The sequence below is a fragment of the Labeo rohita genome, chromosome 6 (assembly GCF_022985175.1).
Source record: "Labeo rohita strain BAU-BD-2019 chromosome 6, IGBB_LRoh.1.0, whole genome shotgun sequence".
NCBI lineage: Eukaryota > Metazoa > Chordata > Actinopteri > Cypriniformes > Cyprinidae > Labeo > Labeo rohita.
In genome coordinates, this window is record NC_066874.1 from 16,791,700 (window position 1) to 16,815,738 (window position 24,039).

The 24,039-nt window shown below is 34.8% G+C and overlaps 2 protein-coding genes and 1 long non-coding RNA gene across 4 annotated transcripts; 1 reads left to right on the top strand and 2 right to left on the bottom strand.

The window, feature by feature from the left end:
* Window positions 1–144: 144 nt before the first annotated feature.
* On the bottom strand, window positions 145–5,782 carry agxta (alanine--glyoxylate and serine--pyruvate aminotransferase a). The gene is made up of 11 exons (XM_051111668.1): window positions 5,580–5,782; window positions 4,847–5,039; window positions 4,664–4,728; window positions 4,491–4,591; window positions 3,028–3,098; window positions 1,420–1,504; window positions 1,235–1,333; window positions 1,026–1,095; window positions 842–937; window positions 614–742; window positions 145–497 (listed from the first exon to the last, which is right to left on the bottom strand). Exons 1-11 carry the CDS (start codon window positions 5,736–5,738, stop codon window positions 390–392), a joined length of 1,176 nt encoding a protein of 391 aa, XP_050967625.1. The 5' UTR covers window positions 5,739–5,782; the 3' UTR covers window positions 145–389.
* LOC127166419 (uncharacterized) lies at window positions 5,664–22,265 on the top strand. The gene is made up of 3 exons (XR_007827903.1): window positions 5,664–5,789; window positions 17,633–17,705; window positions 21,325–22,265. It is a non-coding gene; the product is annotated as an uncharacterized LOC127166419 (long non-coding RNA).
* zgc:103559 (Allantoinase, mitochondrial) lies at window positions 7,470–21,001 on the bottom strand. Of its 2 annotated transcripts, none has more exons than XM_051111657.1 (11): window positions 20,613–21,001; window positions 17,631–17,782; window positions 17,286–17,400; window positions 14,431–14,577; window positions 14,170–14,215; window positions 13,971–14,064; window positions 13,661–13,847; window positions 11,062–11,200; window positions 8,658–8,830; window positions 8,467–8,499; window positions 7,470–8,389 (listed from the first exon to the last, which is right to left on the bottom strand). In XM_051111657.1, the coding sequence occupies exons 1-11, from the start codon at window positions 20,757–20,759 to the stop codon at window positions 8,243–8,245; spliced, it is 1,380 nt and encodes a 459-aa protein (XP_050967614.1). In that variant the 5' UTR covers window positions 20,760–21,001; the 3' UTR covers window positions 7,470–8,242. The 2 variants fall into 2 exon arrangements, with proteins under 2 accessions (XP_050967614.1, XP_050967615.1); XM_051111658.1 differs by having other exon boundaries at window positions 17,631–17,800; window positions 20,613–20,760.
* Window positions 22,266–24,039: the final 1,774 nt, after the last annotated feature.

Consider the following 24,039-nt stretch of genomic DNA (forward strand, 5'->3'; position numbering starts at 1 on the left):
CAGGCTTGGTAAGCAGAAGAGGCTTCTTTAAAAAAAACATTAAAATCTTTTGTTCAAAAACTTTTGACTGGTAGTAGGTTCCGTTTTTCCATTATTTCTGATTATTACTAAACCAAAAAACAACAACAATGTAAACAACAAAAATGAAGAAAACGTGTTTATTTCATAGCAGTTTAAAAAAAAAACATAACTGCTAATATTGTAGGCTTTTTTCTAATGTTGCATTTGTGACTGTCAACTAAATTAATAATACTGTATGTAAATGAGATGTTTAATTTAGTTTGTTTGAGGGGCACAAATGTTTTTCTACTTTCAAAGCGGGGCCAAAAATAAGTGAACACCACTGATATAGGGTTAAATTGCTGGAATTCTTATTGATGACTGGGTTGTCAGACTCTGCTCTTGTGACAGTGTTTTAGAGCATCAGCCAAAGCCTCCAACACCTTGTCCACATTGGCCTTGGTGCTGTTACATCCCATCAAGCCCACACGCAAAACCTGCAAAAATAATATGAGAAACAAAACATACTTTAACACACAATGTCAATGTGTGGGAACGCCATGTCGTCCTGACATCTGTCAGTGATGATTAATCGAAACCAATAGCTTCTCACCATGCCAGCAGATGGTCCAAGACCCCCAGAGATTTCAATGTTATAGGTCTTCATAATATACCCCGTGATTTCCCGCCATTCATATCCTGAGGGAGCTACTATTGTGGTCACTGTTGGCAGTCTTGCTTTCTAAAACAAAAAAAAATTCAGAAAAGGTAATGAGTTATAGTCATTCGATATGACTATATGCAAGATCTTTTGTGATGTTCAAGGCTTCTTCTGCCAAACCTTATCCTGCACAAACAGTTTTAGGCCCATTTCTTCTAAACCTTTATGGAAGTACTCTGCAACTTCTTTGTGCCGTTTCCATGAGTTTTCAAGGCCCTAAAAAATAAAATATGTGGTAAAACATATGGCATTTTTTACAACATTAACATTTCTTAGTGTATTTAAGTGCAGAATATGATCTCACAGTCTCTGCGAGGATGGCCAGACTCTCACGCAGCCCATAGAAAAAAGATACAGGCCCAGTGTGGTGATAACTGCGCAAACAAGAGTTAGAGAATTGACTTCAGAGGTCTAAGCACATGGACTTTTGTCTTGGACTACTTTTGTTTTATAACTTAAGTGTTTAATGAGCTGTTATATCAGTGCTTGTTAAAAGTGATGAGTGATTCTTACGCGCGTACAGGCTTGTCATCACAGCCCCAGTAATTTGCCAACCAGCTCATATCTAAGAAGTAAGAGATTGGTTTTGTCCTCCTGTTAAATATTTTCTGGCTGTTTTGCCAAAAAGAGAGAATTTTTTGTCACATATTACATTTATAAATAAATAGAAAATCTGGCTTGAAACTGTTTTGTCTCACCATGCTCTCTCGCTGAAGGAGATTGGTGCTGTTCCTGGAGGTGCGTTCAAAACCTTCTGAGATCCAGTATACATAATGTCAATGCCTAGAGATACAACATGTACATTTTAAAAGTGACATATCATGAAAATCTGACTTTTTCACTGTTTATATGCTACAGCTGGTGCATCTACCAACCCAAAAAACGTGAAAAAGAACAACTCAGTAAAATTTTCTGATTAGCCTTTATCTGCAAGCTTGTGAAAAAACACCTGCTCAGATTCTGTGACGCAGAAAGGGGATCTTATTCTAATATTACTACCTTTAAAGTCCACTTCCAAAACAAAGATTCACATAATGTACTCACCCCCTTGTCATCCGAGATGTTCATGTCTTTCTTTCTTCAGTCGTGATAAAAAAATAGTGTTTTGATGAAAAAAATTTCAGCATTTTTCTCCATATAATGGACTGATATGGTGCCCCGATTTTGAATGTCCAAAATGCAGTTTAAATGTGGCTTCAAACGATCCCAAATGCGGTTGTAAATGATCCCAGTCGAGAAAGAAGGGTCTTATCTAGCATAATGATCATTTATTTTCATAAATAATACAATTTATATACTTTTCAATGTCAAACGCTCATCTTGTCTTACTCCGCCTGGACTGTTTTTTCCGGTTTATGACAGTTAGGGTATGTCGCAAAACTCCCATCTCATGTTCTCCCTCAACTTTTTTGTTAAAGGTGTTTGATCTTCTTTGCATGTTCACTTTGCAAAGACTGGGTCTGAACTTCTGCAGCGATGTAGGATGATTTTGAAATGATTTGAACTGAAGAAAGAAAGACATGAACATCTTGGATGACAAGGGGGTGAGTACATTATCTGTAAATCTTTGTTTTGGAAGTGGACTTCTTTAATCTGCATGTTTCCACCCACGGTGCCGCCGTTCTGTTTTTGTAAGCAACCTGATGAAAGTTTGAGCAAAGCATGCTAACTGTTCTGTCTTTGGCTGCACTGATGAGCAAAGAACACTCTTTAGAGTCCCAGCCTCAGAGGCAAGAGAGCAGTGGATTTATTGATTTATTTACCGTATATTACACTGCTACCACACAGATCTAATATAAACTTGTGATTTCTTTCCCGTCTTCACAGACATAACCTCCTGTTTTTGTAACTTGTGTTTTTAACATAAACGTGTGTATTTGACAGTTTAAGCACAATAAGACATGAAAGAAAACTTAGTTTAGTACTCGCATGTCATGTGACAGTGCTTTCTATGTGCGCTCCAAAAACCATATATCAGAAGTTTAAACTGCGATAGACATGATAATTGAAACCAAACAGATGTTTTTTGGCAGAGTATATGTATGAGAAAAGGGGGCGGGGAACAATGGCTCATTTGCATGTAAAGAGACAGACACGAAAACAGCCTGTCTCTGCTTACACTCAAAATAGGCATTTTCAAAATTAAGTAATAAATAATCTGTGGTGTATTTTGAGCTGAAATTTCACAGAAATTTATATTTATAAAATTTATATTTATATATTGTAAAAAGCGGCATAATAGTTCTCCTTTAACTCATGGACCCCAGGCAGTGAATGTAGTGCCAGAGCATGCAACATGGTCATACCTTGCTCATCCATGCAGATAGGAGTACCTCCCAGTGCTGCTACTGAATCAACCAGAAATAAACAGTTGTACCTGAATGACAGAACAGAATTTACTCAAAACAAAATTGTTATATATTAAATGTAATTCATAATTATAAACATGGAAAAAATGCACATGTATTATAAAAAGCTTCTGCTAACTTATTACATTTAAATTATTTGCTGCTTGTTATTTTAGTATCGCTGATATACTATTTTCGAAAAATCTTTTTGCAAATAAGTTGAAATATTTTATATGTTTTCATTTTACATACATAGTTCGTTTTATTGGCATTGGCTTTGTCTATAGTTGTCTTTAGTTACTTTTCATTCTATTTTAAAGGGTTTTTAAAATATTTTTATTTAATCCAATTTATTTGATCCAAAGTACAGCAAAAAAGAAATGTTTTTGATTTAAAATAACTTGTTTTCTATTTGAATATATTGTACAATGTATTTTATTCCTGTAATTTCAAAGTTGATTTTTTTTTTAGCATCATTACTCCAGTCACACGAACCTTCAAAAATTATTTTAATATTCGCTGCTCAAAAAAAAAAAAAAAATTATTATTGTTGTTATTATTTTGAAAACAGCTGAGTAGAATTTTTTCAGGTTTCTTTGAATAGAAAGTTCAGGAGAAGAGCATTTATCTGAAATAGAAATCTTTTATAACTTTATATATGTCTTTATCATCACTTTTGATCAATTTAAAGCATCCTTGCTAAATGAAACTATTAATTTATATTATTTCTTTCCAAAAAATAAAAATAAAAATAAAAATACTGACTCCAAGCTTTTGAATGATATAGTGTATATTACAAAAGCTTTTTGTTTCAGATAAATGCTGATTTTTGGATCTTTCTATTCATCAAAGAATCCTTAAAAAATATGTACTTAACTGTTTTATACATTGATTATAATAATAATAAAAAAAACGTTTCTTGAACAGCAAATTAGCATATTAGATTGATCTCTGAAGGATCAAGGCTCAAAAATGACCATAGCGTTTCAATATTTTTCCTATTTAAAACTTGACTCTGTAGTTACACTGTGTACTAAGACTGACGGAAAATGAAAAGTTGTGATTTTCTAGGCCGATATGGCTAGGAACTATACTCTCATTCCGGCATAATAATCATAGCTCTTTGCTTGCGTACCATGGGTGCAGCAGGTGCAATGATATTACACAGCGCCTGAAAATAGACTAACTTCCGTCAACATAACCAACATGACCACCTGCTTGCACAGGGAGGCTGTTTTCAGGCGCTGCGTAATATCATTGCGCCTGTTGAACTTTCTAAAGCAAGCAGTGCCATCTGCTGTTCAAAACTAAGCTCAGAATCGATTTGAGAAAGAATCGCCATGTGTTCGGAAAATCTCGAATCGATGCTGAATCATTTCTCGATCCCATCGTCCCATCCCAACTGATAAATCAAAACTCACTTGTGGCAAAGGTCACCTATGCCATCTATGGGGTGGACCACTCCTGTGGAGGATTCTCCATGTGTGAGAAAGAACACCACTGGCCTGTATTTATCTAATGCCTATAAAATGAGACAAACATTGTTGATCATATATAGTAAATACATAAGTGGTTAATGAAACATAATTTGTACCTGTTCAATTTCCTCATTTGTGAAGTACCCACCAGGAGAGGTTACAACTGTGTTCACCTTGGCACCTGGTGAAGAGTGTTCGATATGAATAAATGATGTTCAGAATCACCTTTATAACTCTTTATATAAATCTTATTTTTATAAAAAACCCAGGATTTTGTTTTGTAGAAGCAGAATGAGTACCTATCCTCTCAGCTATGTCTGCAGCCCTTTCCCCCCATATGCCATTGACGGCTATGAGAACGCTCTCTCCAGGCTCCAATGAGTTAAAGATGGCACACTCCATAGCAGCATGACCTGGTCCACTCACAGCCAGAGTCACTCGGTTTCGAGTCTGAAACGCATACTGGATGCCACTTTTGATCTGATTCATAATCTGAAAGTAAAACAATGAAGAATTCATTACATTAATAGATGCAAATTACAACAGGAATATTTATGTAACACTGACTACTGATTTATTTTAAAAATGTTTGAATTTTTTTTTAAATCTCTTATAAACAAGATACAGTTTTTTTTTTTGTTTTTTTTTCTTCAACTTATACTTAACTAGCTACATTCAAATCATTTTATTTATTTATGTTGCAGTTGTTTAAAGAGATTAAAGTTCACTCAAAAACAAATTTTATTATCATTTACACTTTACGCACCCTCATATCATTCTGAACCTGACTTTCTTTTGGATTTTGACAATTTTGCCAACCACACTGTTTTGGTGACTACTACCTCCCATCATTCAGATAAAAAATACAGAGTCATGCCCCTGTGTAAATGTCATACAGGTTTCAAACAAACTAAGGGTGTATAAATTATAATATTTAGGTGAATAAAGTAAAGTGTCATATTATATAAAACTGGTGACCTACAAATCCAGTAGTCCCTATAGTGTGCTCTTAAACACACTGTACTGTATTACCTCAATGGTTTCTGCGTGCAGGTGGCCCAGCATGGGCTGTGCTCCAGCTGCTGCGATCCGTGCGGGTACATTGGACGGTCCTGGTCCAAGCATAAGTCGCTGGGGGACGGGGAAAGGCTGTAACAGACATTCCGGTGGAAGAACGGACAGAGAGGACATTATGCTGCCGGCAGACTGACAGACTGAGGCAATGGTTAACTCATGTAAACGGTGAGCTAACCTTTGAGTTGTTGGCCAGTCATTTCACTTTGAGACTTGATAAACTGAACAGTGCATCTGAGCAGTGACAGCAGCTGTTTAACTAACTAACTAACAAACCTTAAATTGGAAAAGTGTATTTTTTCATACATATATATATATATATATATATATATATATATATATATATATATATATATATATATATATATATATATATATATATATATATATATATATATATATTTTTCGCTGTAACAAACTCTTCCTAGAAGTGTAATGACATCAACATTATATTTGGTCAGTCTAATCTAAATTCAGGTTTAATTAATATTTATTTACAATTGATCAGGCACATAAATTACCTAAGATGTGATACTGAGTAAACACGAAAGCTCAAATGTGAAGAACCAGTTTAGCTTTGGTCACATAATATTTGCACGTGCATTTCAAACAATCAAATATTAATTGAATTTGAATGAAGCATGAGGTTTGCTATATTAATTTTAGTATCAATATGAAGGTAATGTTTCTGCCTTGCCGCCTACCGCTAATATGAAGCAGCCGAGAGAGCGACATTTATATTTGATGCTTTTTCTTTGGATATATATGAGTCTGAAATCTGAAAACAATTGGAGAGAGATAATGTGATTTTGAATACTTTGTTAGAATAACACTTTACAGTAAAGCAACCTTTGTTAAAATTCATTAGGTAAGCTGACCTAACAGTATTACAGCACTTATTAATCTAGTTCAATAAGTAATTATAAATGATGTGAACTAATACATATTCAGTACATTACTTACTAAATTGTTTTCAATTCACTTATATTTTAAGGTTATTTGTCACCTATGGTATTGATTTAGTATCGATACCAAGGTATTACATTCTGGTATCATACTGAAGCCAAAATTATGGTATCGAGCCATCCCTACTTTAAATGCATATTTCTCACCGTTCGCTGTTTTCATAAAGTACACACACACACAAACATACATTGTGTTTCCATGTTTTATGGGGACATTCCATAGGCAAAATGGTTTTTATACTGTACAAACTGTATTTTCTATCGCCCTACACCTACCCTATACCTAAACCTAGCCCTCACAGGAGACTGTGCACACTTTTACTTTCTCAAAAAAAGTCATTCTGCATGATTTATAAGCCTGTTTCCTCATGGGGACATTTGTTCCCCATAATGTGATAAATACCAGGTACACACACACACACACACACAGACTTTAAAACACAAATAAAATGAATAAAAAAAAACAAATTTGTAAAATGGAATATGGAATTGACATGCATTTATTGTTCCAGCTTCTTTCAAATGTTGTTGGACATTAGTGCAAGTAACACTTTGACACTGTCTGCTCATAAAAACAAGAGTAGACTACAAATTTCAATAAGAATACATAATTTTGAAAAATATTTATTAATGTATTTTTACATATAAATTGTTAAATGAATTCTACAAATTTAAAGCGGGCTTTAAAAAAACTGTTTTGCTCTGAATTTTATTTAAACTAAGTAAATTTAAATTACTTGTATTACTTATATTATTTCCTGAAGAAACCTACAATTAAAATAGAGCTTGGTCATTAACAACATTGTATGTTGGCAGGATTCATTATTAATTAATAAAAAATTAATTGATTGAATGAAAATGTCCAAAATTCATCATTCATAAAAAAAAAAAAAAAATTCCGATAACAAACCGGACTTCCGCTTTAGGGAAATAACGAGAAGAATAACAACAGGTAGAGAACAGTAAAACTGTTTGCAGTACAATCCACTGTGTTCATAATTAAGAGAATATATTAAAATAATATGGTGAAAAAATTGCAATATCAAGCAGCAAAACAAGCTGTTTTGTACAGCTAAAAATAGTTGATTTTAAATGAGACCAAAAGCCAGACACAGAAAATTTGCAAATGGCCACGCCCAGTTTTATGGGAAAAATAAGGTGGATAACAATTTTAAATGAAATATCAGCTTAATAACATGTTCCAAAAGCTTCATGACAAATTTAGCATATTTAAAGAGGATATTTTAAAGAATGTTTCAGTTCCCATTGACTTTCTTTGTGTAGACAAAAAATACAATGGGAACCAAAGTCAATGAGAACTGGTGAAGAACTTTTTTCAAAATGCATTATTTTATCTTCCACAGTAGAAAGTAAGATTGGATTGATATAAGAGGAATGATTTTATTTTTGGATGAACTATCCCATTAAGATTAAATATTAGATTAATTCTGAAATGTAGTAGTAGTAGTATTTAATGTTTGTTTGCAATGTTTCAGCAAAGTGTTACCCAATGCATTTTTGAATATACCAGAATACTGCACAATAATCAATTAAAATAAATCTTACCCTAAAATTATCATGCCATACAGTATAACATTTTTACCATAGCACATCCTAAAGGTTATGAGTAAAGCGAGATAATGGAATGTGCTTGGTTTACAGAGTAGCCAGTGTGTTGTGCTGGATAAAGAGATGCTTCCCCAGAGGCTGAGAACTGAAAGAGCCATGACTGTAAACCACCTTCCCTCGGACAATAGTGGCCTTCACCTTCCCTCGCAGAGCAAGGCCAAGGTAGGGAGTTAACTGAAAAGAAAGAAAAAGTGAACATAACTTCCCTTCACTAATGCATGAATAACTATATTGAGTAAAATCGAACCTACCTTGTTTTTGTGATGTATAGTGTCTTCGTTCACCTAGGAAATTAAATATGCATTTACTCGCATGCTCCAAAACTCATTCAGTGCGTTTATAAAGGAAGACAGATTTTTAGCAACAAGCATGTTCTATCTTGCTGTCAGTTGTTTAGAGCATCGCAGCTCAACCCCCTTGAGTGAATCCCTGTCTTTCTCACCGTAAACTCTTTTTCTGGATCCCAAATGACTAAGTCTGCATCGTGACCTGGAATGAGACTCCCTTTCTGGTTGTCAAGGTGACAGAGTTGAGCAGGCTCTTTACACAAGATTCTAACTGCGTCAAAAAATGAAAACCCTCTTTTAGAAGCTGATGTCCAGAACAAAGATAAACCTGTTGGTAAACAGCAAGATGAATGACAGTTTTAGTAACATTTAGTTGTATTTGCTTACTTAAAATTAGGGCTGGGCGATAATTTGATAACGATAATTATCGCCATATAATTTTCCTCAAAAACGTTATGAAGAGTTTGATAAATGTTCGATATAATTTTTATGTGCCAAAAGCCGAATGAAACAACGCAACTCATTTGATTGCACCACACGGACCCTTTATCCACTCGGACCAAAGTTCAAACTGCTGCGTGAGCTCACTAGAGAAGATGCATTTACTTTGTGACGCGAGCACTAATCAGCGCTGTGAGATCCAGTGTGAAACACTTGAATTCAGTGATGAACACAAATGACTGTGTGATTCAAAGCTGCGTGCAACAAGACAGTCAGAAGGCTTTTCAATCTATACATCGCCATCATTTACCATGGATTTACTGTAGTAACACTCACTGCACCAGGGGCATAATTTCCACTGGGGACAGGGGGGGACATGTCCCTCCCACTTTTCAAAATCCCGTTTGTGCCCCCCCCCCACTTTCAAATTTGTTTGTTAAATTAATGTCTTGTATTGTAGAATGCACACTCGGCATCCGAGTTAAAATTACGTTAAAATTAAACAGAGAGTAAAACATGCACGCGCATTCAAAAGCAATTTTAATACCCCACGTTTAGAGAGCGGTTCCCCAATGCATGTAATTTAGGCTTCATAACATACCTAGGCTGTTATTTGTATGTAGGCTAGTGTAGTTGTCTGTAGCTCTGTATCATGCTTGAAAAATGTTGGCATCTATTCGCACTTTGAATATTGAGAGAGTAGATTACTGATTATTTTGTTTAGACTATTTTTTATTTATACTGTTTTTATTTATATTTGTAAAAAGATCTTCAGTTAGGAGGTCAAACGTTCTAGAAGCTCATAATTCATGAACAGTTCTAAGGTCTGAAGAGACTCGCATGAAATCATACAGGAGAGAAGCCAGTCAGTTAAGTTTGTAATGTATGTAAATGCAGGAAATGGGATTCAAATCGAAAATATTTCCCCCATTTTGTGCCCCCCACACCACCCCCCCATCAATTTTTACAAATTTTACTGATTGATAATGAACACAAATTTACCTCTGCATCCTCAAGCTACTATCAAATGTGCATTTCTAAGAGACAAAAAAGTGTTGTTGTTGTTGTTGTTGTTATTATTATTATTGTTATTATTATTATTACCTGTTTCTGTTTGAAACAATATAACTCATTAGAGCATGCAGAAATTAATTTTTATTTTGTTAAGGAAAATTAATGGTCTGGTTTCTGTCACTTTTACTTTGGAGCAAAAATCTGACTTTAAACTTATAATAAAAATTTGATATTTATCGTGATAATTATCAATATCGACTGATATGAAAAAAAATAGTGTGACAATTTTTTTGCCCATATTGCCCAGCCCTACTCAAAATACTTGACATGACTCATTTAACTTACAATACCATGAATTTCTGCACAAATTCATTTGGCCATAAAATAGGATCTGATCCAACAATAATAGCCAACAATTCACAGTTTCAATGTACAGTTCCAGGTGGAAAAATTAAGTGAACTTTTTTTCGTTGGCAGCAGTAATTACAGATAAACTCTAACTATTCCCTCTTTACAAAAATGTTTCAGTTCAACATTATGTTTGAAATTGGTCAGGACTCTGACTGCGTCGACCAAAGGTCTGTTTCTGTCTGTTAAACCCATTTTGTTGTTGATTTTACGTCTGATTTGGTTGTTGATTTTGCATCTTTGGGTCGTTGTCCTATTATATCACCCAACTTCTTTTGAACTTCAACTGGAAGACAAACAACCTTTCGTTCATGCAAAATGTACTGATGATCTTGAGCTTTCCATCAGTCGTACTGTAGCTAGCAGTCCAGGCCCTCATTCAGCAAAGTAGCTTCAAGACATGATGGTTAGGTTGAGATGTTGATGTTTGTGTGCTGTGTCTTTTTCCTCAGCATTTTAAATCTTTTTACTATCCATCTATCCCTTTAATGACTATTTGAGGTAGAAATCCACACTGAAAGTTCATACACTTTGTTCCTATAAGTGTAGATATTTTTTAAGCTGAGTCCAGTCTGGAGCAGTTTTTAAGTTATTCATTAGTCTGATTGCTAAACAGTTGGTTAACCACTGTTTACCTCACAATGGACTTTGGCCGTCTTGTGAATGTGTGAGCATATTAGTACAATGACAGCCTACCAAACTGCAGAGAAGAGATCCCGCCCCACGCCTGTGTGAAATCGCCACTGTCTAAACACTTCAGGTCAGGTGTGCATGGTGAATGATCTGACACAACCATATCGATATCACCAGCTTTGAGTGCAGACCATAAGAGCTCCTGACAAAGAAAAAGATTATAGTTATAATGCATTATATATGTGATCCTAGACCACAAAACCAGTCATAAGTAGCACGGATATATTTGTAGCAATAGCCAACAGTACATTATATGGGTCAAAATTATTGATTTTTCTTTTATGGCAAAAATCATTAGGATACTAAGTAAAGATCATGTTCCATGAAGACATTTTGTAAATTTCCTACTGTAAATGTATCAAATTTTCAAATAGTTGTATCTTGGCCAAATATTGTCTTATCCTAACAAACCATACATCAATGCTTATTTATTCAGTTTTTAGATGATGTATAAATCTCATTTTCAAAAAATAGACCCTGATGACTAATTTTGTGGTCTAGGGTCACAAATAAGGTTTGTGGAAGTTCAAGAGACTATCAAAAAAGACATTATTATTTGGAACAAAATAGAAATTTAGGCCCTTTTTACACTAGTGCGTTTTTGTTTTGCAACAGCGTTTTAAAATGAAAATGATCCTCGTATACATTGGCGTTTTCACTGCGTTTATAACCTATAACGCATATAACCTTTGAGTAATTACTACTTTTTGGTGTGTAGTATGAATTAGTATGCATGAAGTCTAAAGAATGCATATTTGGGTACAGCTGATGTCCTTTGGAATAAATCATTGAATTATTAACTCAACCGATTCCTTTAAAAAAAGCTTTGATTCATTCAGGGAAGAAACAAGTAGATGGCTGTGCCGAAAATCGCATATACTTTTTAAGTAGTTATAACTTTTTTGTGTCTAGTATGAATTAGAATGTATGAAATATGAAGAATGCATATTTGGATACAGCTGATGTCCTTTGGAATAAATCACTGAATCATTTACTCAACCGATTTCTTCAAAAACGTTGATTCATTTAGGGAAGTTTTCAAGGAGATATGCAAAGCATATGTGGGCGGCCACAGCATTTTGGTCCGTTTACACTGAAACGTAAAATTTTCAAACTAAAACAGGGTCTGCAGAATTTTTTATTGTCTTCATTTTTGAGGGTCAAAAACGCCTAAATAGTATAAATGACAAGCGTAACCGTAATTGACAAGCGTAAGCAAAAGTTACGTGTTTTAAAACGAAAATGCACTGGTGTAAACGTCCAAACAGCCTTAGAATTTTTGATGCACTTACAACGTGCGGAGCTTTCAGGTTTTAAAGTGGATGCCATAATCAAAGTATTAAATTAAATAAGTAAGTAAATAAAGTCTACATGCAGAGTTGCCAGGTTTTCACAACAAAACCATCCCAGTTGGTAAAATTTGAATTTCAGGGGCCAAAAATCATGTTACTGGGGTCGTTTAAACAGTGTTAAAGTAGCCCAATACCCACGTACTTGGCAACATGTCCTCATGTCTTGTTCTCTATATTACATTTATTCTAAAGGCATATGATAACTGTAAAAATTAAGTAGAGAAAAGTGGTGTCCTATTTGTGAATGAATCAATCTTTTTCACTCTCTTTTCAGACTGTTCAGACTGTACTTGAAAATATGATTTTTTGCACATCCAGATATTACCCAGATGTTTTTTTTATTTTATTTATTTTTTATTCTGGACAGCTAGAAAAACTCTATAACTCTCCAAGTTAAAAACACACCCACACACACATGAAATTGAAATTTTTCGAATCTGATTCAAACCATATATGAAGGTTGGTTGAAATGTGATTTAAATCTGATTTTACAGATGCATCACAGTCTGGATGCTCTGGCTGCTCAGATCAGATTTTAAATGGTCTTTTGCGTCAATCTTAAAATGACACACAACCATAACGTCAAAACTGGTGACAGAAATGCCAAAAGTATTCATACGGTATTCAAACGAAGTCTCCTCTGTCGAGTTTTTTTGTGCAGCAGAGGAGTTCTGCATTGTGACTCGACAGTGTTTATTTGGAGATCGAGATGATGCATTTCTATTTTTTTCCTGCATCTGTTTTGAAAGCCTCATGAAAAATGTGTATACACGCCTGCGTCGTGACCAAGGCAACCTATGCAGATAAGTTGGTTATGTGTGGACACACAAATCTGATTTGATCACTTGAAATTAATAGTGCAGACAGTTTGCTTGAAAAGATTTGCCTGGGGTCTGAAAGTAGCCAATGTTGGTCCAATTCACAGAACTGGTTGAAATTCATTCACAAACAAGACTGGTATGGTTGAGTTCAAATCAGACAGGCAAAGAATATTGCTAAATTTCAGTCTGTTCCTATCACAAAGCTATATTGCCTCCAGAAAATATGAAATATAACGCATGAGTCACTTTTATGTTTCTTTTATGGTGCTAGTTTAACATCCTTTTTGATGGTTGAAAACGCGAATCCTCATCTGTTGCATGGGGAAAATTACCTGTGTATTCTTTAAAAATTTAGTGTTCCACAGAAAAAAGTAATTTGTTAAAACAACAACAATGTGTTTCATTGTCTGTAATGCATATTGCTCGTACCTGGTTGGCTGTGTCTCGTATCGGGGGGCAGCATTTAAACTGAGTTGCACGTGTTGGAATGTTCTCTGCAGATAGATTGAGATAGTGATGGGTGGTCTCTACAGTCAGCGGAGCTCCAGCCTTTCTTGCTGCCCTGATGAGCTCCAGAGGCTGGGCTGATGACAGGTGCACGATGTGGCATCTCACTCTGATAATAAGAACAGAAAATGCTCACCTCTTACCTCTCATCTCTTCATAGTCTGCAGAAACAGTCAGTAGATAATTGAAAGTTGTGGACTTTTTTTTTTTAACTGGTCTCATCATAACATACTGATATTTTAGGCAGAGCTGAGTGACAGTACGGATGGCCTCAAGCTCCATAATGTCAGGCCTGGACCTCAGGAAGGTGAAATATTCATGTCGATCTAAGAAAAAAGAATAAAGCAGGAGTTTCCATTTTAAAAATAATGCAAGTTCATGATTTCAAGTAGCTTTTATATTTCATTGGCATTAAATGATCAGTCTCATACCCTCTTTTTCAGAAACTGGAAGTTGGATTTCTTGCTCTGCGTGAAACTAAACAGAATAGGTTTCATTCATTTAAGTTCCATAATTATATTTTCATAATTTAATAATAAATTATGTCTGACCAGATGCATTTTTCTCATTGACAGTGTGCACAATTTTACCATTGGTACACAGTGATTATAAGGTACTCATCATGGCAGAAATGTTTATTTAAATCAGATATCAGATTGAAATTAGGGCAAGCAGAAAATGAGATGGCTCACCAGCAGAACGCTGCCTGTGCCCTGGAGCTGTTTCATAGCTGCGTGCAGATCTGCGTCAGTCACATGAGGAAACTCCTCCACTCCACTGTGAATCATAAAGCACTTAAATCCAGCCACACCAGCCTGGACCATTGGCCTCAGCTCCAGCTAAAATGGACAAATGAAAACGGATAGGCAGGCAGACAAACAAAGAACATACTGTTATTTATTGTTATATTGGCAAAACAGTTTAACACCAATAGTGGCTGAAAAGTGACTGTCTTCAGGAGTGAATCGTTGAATCATGTACTTACCCGAGCAAAACCATCCAAAATCGCATATACCCTTTGAGGAGTTACTACTTTTTGTGTGTAGTATGAATTAGAATGCATGAAATATGAAGAATGCATATTTGGGTACAGCTGATGTCTTTTGGAATAAATCATTGAATTATTTACTCAACCGATTCCTTTAAAAACGTTGATTCATTCAGGGAAGAAACAAGTAGATGGCTGTCTCACAAAATCGCAAATACCCTTTGAGTAGTTACTACTTTTTTTGTGTGTAGTATGAATTAGTATGCATGAAATATGAAGAATGCATATTTGGGTACAGCTGATGTCCTTTGAAATAAATCATTGAATCATTTACTCAACCGATTCCTTCAAAAACATTGATTCATTTATGGAAGGAACAAGTAAATGGTTGTGTCCAAAATCGCAAATACCCTTTGAGTAGTTACTACTTTTTTTGTGTGTAGTATGAATTAGTATGCATGAAATATGAAGAATGCATATTTGGGTACAGCTGATGTCCTTTGAAATAAATCATTGAATCATTTACTCAACCGATTCCTTCAAAAACATTGATTCATTTATGGAAGAAACAAGTAAATGGTTGTGTCCAAAATCGCAAATACCCTTTGAGTAGTTGCTACTTGTTTTGTGTAGTATGAATTATTATGCATGAAGCGCTCACACATAAACACAACGGAAGAATGCATATTTGGATACAGCTGATGTCCTTTGAAAGGTAAGTCATTGAATCATTTACTCAACCGATTTCTTGAAAAACGTTGATTTCATTCAGGAAAAAAAAACAAGTAGATGGCTGTGCCAAAAATCGCATATACTTTTTAAGTAGTTACTAATTTTTGTGTGTAGTTTGAATTAGAATACATTAAATACGAAGAATGCATATTTAAATACAGCTGATGTTCTTTGGAATAAATTACTGAATCATTTACTCAACCGATTCCTTCAAAAACGTTGATTCATTTAAGGAAGAAACAAGTAGATGGCTTTGTCCAAAATCGCAAATACCCTTTGAGTAGTTGCTACTTTTTTTTTTTTTGTGTAGTATGACTTAGTATGCATGAAGCGCTCACACACAAACACAACAGGAGCATTTGAAAGCCGCGTATGTCAGCGGATCCCTAATACATCTGCACATAGATGAATCTGACTCAATCGATTTGTTCAAAAACGTTGATTAATTCAGGTAAGAAACAAGTAGATTACCGTTGTCAAAATTGCATATACCTTTTGAGTAGTTACTACTTTTTTGTGTGTAGTGTTTTACTACTTTTATGTTTTTGTGTTTGAAAATGTTGTTTCATTTAGGAATGAAATGAGGATAGGCGCATCCGAAATCACAGATAACCTTTGAGTAGTTACTACTTTTTTTTGTAAGTAGTATGAATTAGTATTCATGAAGTATGAAGAATGCATATTTGGATACAGCTGATGTCCTTTGGAGTAAGTCATTGAATCATTTACTCAACTGATTCTTTCGAAAACTGTTTTATTTAGGAATGAAATGAGCATGGATGCACTTGAAATCGCATGTACCCTTTGAGTAGTTACTTCTATTTAATAAGTACGTACTTTGTGGTCGTTAAAAAGTGAACTACTGTATATACTATGAATATGTGTAGTATGTGTAGTATGCATATTGCAATGCAGTTGTCTTTTGGAGGGAATCACTGAATCATTTACTCAACAGATTCATCCGTAATACTGACTCATTCAGGTACAAAACCAAAAATATGTGCTGTATTGTATGAATGTGCGTGGTATGAGTTAGTATGCATGATGTATGCATATTTGGATACAGCTGATGCCTTCAGGAGTGAATTATTGAATCATTTACTCAACTGATTCATTTCAGGAACAAAATAAGAGGATGATTATGTCCAAAATCTTTTTATATATGTTCTTTGGGACTGTTAAAACTAACATGATCTGTCGGTGCCGATAGCCTTGTGGGCAGTGCACCGACATAGCGCCATTGGGTCCCGTGTTCGAATCCTGACTCAAGGACCTTTCCCGATCCTGCCCCCATCTCTCTTTCCCACTTCGCTTCCTGTCACTTCTAAACTGTCCTGTCATAATAAAGGCAAAATGCCCAAAAATAAATCTTTACAAAAATATATTTATAAAAAAAAAAACATGTTCTGTATAATGTGAATGACTGTAGTATGCATGAAGTATGAACTATCCATATTTAAATACAGTTAATCATTTTTGCTGTGAAGCAGCAGTTGATTCTGTTTTAATGGAGGACCAATACAAGTAACTGGCAATACTGTGTATAAAATGTAAGTTACGTTAATTTTTTGAACTGTTACAGTATATAGAAGCAACATCAATCGTGCTGTTGGTCTGAACTGACTTTTTCAGACTTCCGGGTTTGGAACACAAGTAAATAGCAGAGTAAATTTGTATACAAGACAGCGAATATTAGTTTTGCATTCCCAATACTGAATATCTAACACTGCGTGGCAATACTTGCATATTAGAAGGTTAAAATAACAGGCTAAAACTTAAATGTAGTTAGTAGTTTGTGCAGTGTGTGTACATTATGTATATAAGTACCTTGTTGCCAGGGATGACTCCTCCCCAAAATGCTGTGTCAACAAAACACTGTCCTGTAGCAGCACGCAGCTTCTCATGAAAGTTTCTAAGAGTTGTAGTTGGTGGGATGCTGTTTCTTTGTACCATGAAATTAATCGTCATGTCAGTATGTTATCAACCTAGATTTATTTATTTTTATTTTAAAAGAAAATGTTATCATCGTAAAAATGAGAATTTAGCTAAACATTATCCAGGGGAGTAGAGGAGACAGGGCGAATTATACTCTCAGACTACTCTAGATCTACCATTCATTAATGGGAAAGTTCAGTTCAATCATTGAATTTTAATTTTAAAATTTATACTTACAGGGGCATATCTACAATTGTGGTGACCCCTCCAGCAGCAGCTGCTCGTGTGGCGGTCCAGTACCCTTCCCAGGAGGTACGGCCTGGTTCATTAACATGAACATGACAGTCCACTATGCCTGGCATTACCAGACTGTTCCCCACATCCAATATCTGTTAGAAAGATCCTGTCTAGTTAATGCAAAAATGAAAAATGATTTTAAGGATGCAAATAGACCAATTTGGAGTATGCGTCACAGTTACGTCACTTGCAGCTGCGCACGCATATTGGTGGCAGAATAACACTGGTAACAAGTGGAGTGAAATGGGTAAAATCCATGGAATAAGAGAAGAAACTGTTTTGCCTTTTGATGCCAGAATCGTAATGCAAATCATTTTTAGAGAATACTGTCATCAGACGGCATTTGGATGCACATAGATGAAAACTGCTATGGCTACTCTACTTTTAAAGCTTAAATTTGATTTAAACAATATGTTTACATAATGTTCACACATGCTGTTCGTAAGGGACGCATTGCATTAGCCCTACAGTTACAGCATGACATAATATTTAAACCTGTTACTACTAACATTTTACGTAACATTTGTTTTTATCTCACAGTTCTGACTTTTTTCTCGCAAAAGCAGGTTTATATCTGCTAGTTCGAACTTTGACTTTTTATAATGATTTAACTCAACAATAGTGAGTTTGTCAATTCTCAGGGGAAAAAAGCCAGAGCAGAGAGAATGATGAGTTGTTTTTTTCTTATCAGAATTATGAGATTTAATTTCGGAATTGTGAGAATAAAGTCATAATTTTGAAATATAAACTTTATTTTATTCTTTTATTCCATGGCACCATAGACTGCTGTTTGAAATTCATAATTTTCTGCAACCAGATAAGCTCCGCCCATAAAAAGTAATTGTTTACAAACACTGAATTGGTCTATAGGGATGTAAAAACAACAACAGCAAAAAAAAAAAAAAAAAAAAAAAAAAAACATAATCTAATGACCAACAAATAATGGAATTCATACATTTAAAGCAGTTGTGAAATCTTGTCCCAATCTGATATTTATGAAAAATACCCTTGTTTTGTTCAGATTCAAAATACATTTCAAAATAAAGCATATTAAGTAAAAATGCAAACATGCACAACTACTGAATTTTCTATTTACCAATTAGCACCGCCCTTATCAAATATGTATTTACAAGTATTTTACTGTAAAAAAAAAAAAAAAAAAAAATTATTGCAATATAACTTCAAATATTTCACAGGTTGAAGAACAACATTTTTTTATTAAAGAAGTCCACTTCCAGAACAACAATTTACAAATAATTTACTCACCCTCTTGTCATCCAAGATGTTCATGTCTTTCTGTCTTCAGTCATAAAGAAATTATGGTTTTTGAGGAAAACATTTAAGGATTTTTCTGCATATAATGGACTTCATTGGTGCCCCTAATTTGAACTTCCAAAATGTAGTTTAAATGCAGCTTCAAAGGGCTCTAAATGATCCCAGCCGAGGAATAAGGGTCTTAGCAAAACAATCAGTCATTTTTTTTGGGGATTTACAGGAATTAATTGCACCTGTTTCAAGTCTTCAGGTTTTTTTGAGTCGTTCGTTCATCCTGTGCTACACAAGCTTTTGTGCTTAAAAAGTATACAAATTTTTATTTTCCGAAAAAAATGACTGATTGTTTTGCTAAGACCCTTATTCCTCGGCTGGGATCATTTTGAGCCCTGTGAAGCTGCATTTAAACTACATTTTAGAAGTTCAAAATTTGGGGCACCAATGAAGTCCATTATATGGAGAAAAATCCTGAAATGTTTTCTTCAAAAACCATAATTTCTTCACGACTGAAGACAGAAAGACATGAAAATCTTGGATGACAAGGGAGTGAGTAAATTATTTGTGAATTGTTGTTTTGAAAGTGGGCTTCTCCTTTAAATTAACCACATTTTGCTATGACCTATGGTCACACTTTATTTTAAGGTCCAATTCTTGCTATTAACAAACCATTAACAACTTTTGTCTCAATAAACTCCTACTTTGCCACTTATTAATAGCTAGTAAGTAGTTAAATTAGGTATTGGGTAAGATAAAGGATGTAGAATGTGGTCATGCAGAATATGTACTTTATAAGAACTAATAAACAGCCAATATGTGACCCTGGACCACAAAACCAGTTGCCAAAAATACACTGTATGGATCAAAATGATTTGATTTTTCTTTTATGCCAAAAAAATCATTAGGATGTTAAGTTGCATTAGTATTAAGATCATGTTCTATGAAGATATTTTGTAAATTTCCTATATTAAATATATCAAAGTTTAATTTTTGATTAGTAATATGCATTGCTAAGAACTTCATTTGGACAACTTTAAAGGCAATTTTCTCAGTATTTACATTTTTTGCACCCTCAGATTCTAGATTTTCAAATAGTTGTATCTTGAACAAATTAAGAGTTCAGATGCAAAACCCTCTAAATGCCACTTAGGTCAAAAATGAGATGATGATGCTGAGTGAATGCTCTCAACACAGCATACGTCCATCCATACTTTTACTTGCTAAATACAAACTAAATACTAAATTTTACCAACTCGCTAAATCCCAGCCTCAGCCCAATCCGAAGTACTAGTACTTAGGTAGAAATCTATACATAGGAGCCTGATAAAAATGCTTATTTTAAAGAAAAAGGTCAGAAGGACTTAGAGGCTTTTGCATCTGAACTCTTCAAATATTGTCCTATGCTAACAAACCATACATCAGTGGAAAGTTTATTTATTCAGATTTCAGATTATGTAATCTCAAATTCAGACATTTGACCCTTATGACTGGTTTTGTGGTCCAGGGTCACATATGTAAATAATATGATGCTAATAAGCATGTTAATTGCTAATAAGCAAGTTAATAGTGAGAATTGGTCCCTGTACTAAAGTGTTACCAAACCTTGTGGTCTCCAGCAGGTGGCATATGTCCCACTCTCAAAGTCTAGCTCACCTTTCCAGCTGTGTACGCTGAAGCTTCTGAATCAGGCAGAATGCTATTTATCTTTCCTTCCTTTATTATGATAACTGCAGGTCGAATTTCCGCTCCACACAAAACCCTCTGGCTCCGCACAGCATTGACAGTTGATCCGGGCTCCATGTCTGCAATCAATCTTATGTAGCCTATATGAGATTCTGTCTTTCACTGTCCTGGTAGCCAAAAGCTTTCACTCACTCAAGGTCAACGTACATCCCTCATTTATCTGTATGCGAGTGTCAGCAGGAAGATAAAAGTTCTTTGACCTGAGATTGTTAATAAAAATAAATAGTTCTAGTAATGTAAACATGTATAGCAGATAATGAGAGTGGAAGGTCTAGTGAATTCTTCCTGGCTGCATGTGGTTGGTGAATACATACACCTAAACACATACACATAAAATTGCGTCTCAAGCCACAGCCCTTTTTTCGTCACGTGTTCGACAACCAGGTATTTTTGTTAACGTCATCAAGATTGTTGCTGACACGCTGTAGCTAATATTAATTTCTTTTCTTATTTACTTATATGTCTGTAAGACTTAATTTGTGGGTTAATTGTGTGGGTGGGGGAAAATTCCTTTTCTTGTAAATTATCTAGATTGTGACTTGTGAGAGTGTGACTCTGTTCTTTCAAGTGTTACCTTTACAGTTCTGGGTAAAGTGTACAATCTGATGTCTGTTTTTTACAGGAGCTGAGTGCCTAAGGCAGGAGTGGATTCCTGGTGGTGGTGTTGTTTTTTTCACAAGTGCTGGCTTGTAGGGCTGCACGATAATGATTGCACTGATAATCATGATTGTTTTGATGAAAATTATAATTCTGAAAAAAAAACTCATGGTTTTGGTTAGTGTTTTGAAATCTGTATTCACATTAGATTTTCTAAGTGACAATTTTCCACCATCGGGCTGAACCGTTCTCTTTGCTTAACCGTTCCATTCCGTGCCAATCGGGGCAAGTCAGCACGGATATGGTTTCATTTTCCACTGTGGTGCTGAGAATTCCAGCCATAGAACGGTTTGCAATCATGCCGTGCCATACCAGGCTCAGGTGGAAACACAACTGGAACCGTACCTGACCATTCTAAGAATCATTCGGCCCAATAAGCAGCTTTTGTTCGCAAATAAGACTCAGATCGCACAGTAAATGAAGAGTTCAGATGCAAAACCAGTTAAAAGCCATCTCGGTCAAAAATGAGATAATGATACTGAGTGAATGTTCTCAACACATATTATACGTCCATCGAATACTTTTTCTTCAAACTCGCTAAAATACCAGCCTCAGCCCAATCAGAAGTACCAGTACTTACATAGAAACCTATACATCTGAGCCTGATAAAAATGCATTATTTAAAGAAAGACGTCAGATGGATTTAGCTGGTTTTGCATCTGAACTCTTTAAATTTGCTTAAAGATCGTTAATACATACTAATTGCCATGCCGTTTTCAACAGATTAACACTGTGAAAGCTGGTAAAAACTTTAGAAACTCCTAACATAACTTAAAATAATTCAAAAATATGTACTTTTTCCCCATTGTATTGCCACAGGTAGCAAAAGCGATTTGGTTACATAAGCAGCACAAATGGCTTGTAACCATTTGTGCTTGTAATAATTTGTAACCTGGCTGCCTTAAAATTTTAAGTTCAGTCAACTCAAAAGTTTATTCAACATGAAATGTTAAATTATACTAAGTGACAACTTAGATATTTGAGTTAAATCAACTTAAAATTGATTAGGCAGCTGGGTTACTTACCCATCTGTTAAGTTTAGCAAACACTAATACAACATTTCAAGTTGTTACTTAGTACAACTTAACATTTCAAGTTGACTAAACTTATTTTAGTTGACTGAACTTAAAAAAATTAAGGCAGCAGGGTAACAGATTATTTTAAGCTGACTCAACAAATTGTGTTTTTTAATTTTTTGCAGTGCATGCTGGATTGTCAGAAGGATTAACCCAGTATAACATAAATTTAATATTACAAGCCCAATAATGTTGAAAATTCAGTAAAGACAGTCCACCACAAGAATGATGTCTTTGTATATTTTTAAGCATCCGAGGTGTTTTCCTATTCCAGATAAAATCAGATATAAGAGTGTCTATGTTCATAAAATGATTTTGTTAAAAAAAAAAGGGGGGGAGACTTTGGAACAAAAATCTAGGCAGCATATTTATTTTGACAGTGTTATTTCTACCTCCTAAAGATAATAGGATCAGGTTCCAACAGTTAAGATCCTGTTTTAATTTTACCAAAGTCGGTAAGGCAGACTTGTAAGTAGATGAGACAAATACACAAGCATATCATCTGCATATAGAGAGAAACTTTGTTCAATATCTCCTCTTTGTATTCCCTTAATGGTACTCCTCTTGTGTAAAGAGACAGCTAGGGGTTCAATTGCCAATGCAAACAAAAGAGGAGACAACGGACAACCTTGTCTCGTACCACGTAAAAAAAAAAAAAAAAAAAAGGAGATAACCAAACCCAATTTTTTCCGAACCATAAAAAAAGAAAATCCCACTCCACCCTGTCAAATGCTTTCTCAGCATCGAGTGATAGTAATACCTCAGAAAAACTAGATGGTGTGGGATCGTAAATAATATTTAAGAGCCGACGTATATTAAAGAACAATTGTCGGTTTTTAATAAATAATAAATAAGTCGGTTTGATCATTGGATATTATAGAAGGCAAAACATTTTCTGACCTACGGGCTAACATTTTAGCCAGAATTTTACTGTCCACACTAAGGAGGGAGATAGGGCGATAAGAGCCACAGTCAAGAGGATCTTTTTTTTCTTGAAAATAAGTGATATGACTGCTTGTCGCATTGTTGGAGGCAGAGTACCAAAAGAAAAAGATTCCTCAAATACGCTTGATAGTAGTGGAGATAGTTCATTCTTAAATTTTTTATAGAATTTGCTCGGAAACCCATCAGGACCAGGTGACTTTGCATTTTGCATTGACATCGAGGCATTTATTTCTTCAACTGAAAAAGGGGTTTCAAGTTCAGCTGCATTCTCACTATCAATTGAAGGTATAGTAATTTTATCAAAAAATGATAAGAACAAATGCTTATTTTTATAAGATTCAGAAGTATATAGTTCTGAGTAGAACTCATAGAGACAATGGTTGAACTGTGAATGTTTGGTACACGTATAACCTAATTTATCTTTTATTTGAGTTATAGTGCGAACTGCTGTCTTTTGCCTCAGTTGGTGAGCTAAAACTCTGCCAGTCTTCTCACCATGTTCATATGTTTTATAACGCATTTTGTTTATTAAATTCTCAATGCGTTTAGTGCCTAAAAGATTATATTCTGTTTGAAGTGATAATCTTTGTTTGTTTAAAGCAGGAGATGGTGCAACAGCCAGGGTAGGATCTAATTTTAGTATAGCGTTTGTTAATTCC

What these genes read in the sequence shown, in the direction of transcription:
- zgc:103559 (XM_051111657.1), bottom strand. Translation starts at nt 20,759, where the DNA reads ATGGAGCCCGGATCAACTGTCAATGCTGTGCGGAGCCAGAGGGTTTTG. An exon ending in ACAATTGTAGATATGCCCCT is followed by an intron (nt 17,401 to 17,630) that starts GTAAGTATAAAT and finishes CATGGTACAAAG; the next exon opens with AAACAGCATCCCACCAACTA. An exon ending in TACGAGACACAGCCAACCAG is followed by an intron (nt 11,201 to 13,660) that starts GTACGAGCAATA and finishes TTTCTTTGTCAG; the next exon opens with GAGCTCTTATGGTCTGCACT.
- agxta (XM_051111668.1), bottom strand. Translation starts at nt 5,738, where the DNA reads ATGTCCTCTCTGTCCGTTCTTCCACCGGAATGTCTGTTACAGCCTTTC. An exon ending in AGACATAGCTGAGAGGATAG is followed by an intron (nt 4,729 to 4,846) that starts GTACTCATTCTG and finishes ACTCTTCACCAG; the next exon opens with GTGCCAAGGTGAACACAGTT. An exon ending in TCCTTCAGCGAGAGAGCATG is followed by an intron (nt 1,334 to 1,419) that starts GTGAGACAAAAC and finishes TTGGCAAAACAG; the next exon opens with CCAGAAAATATTTAACAGGA.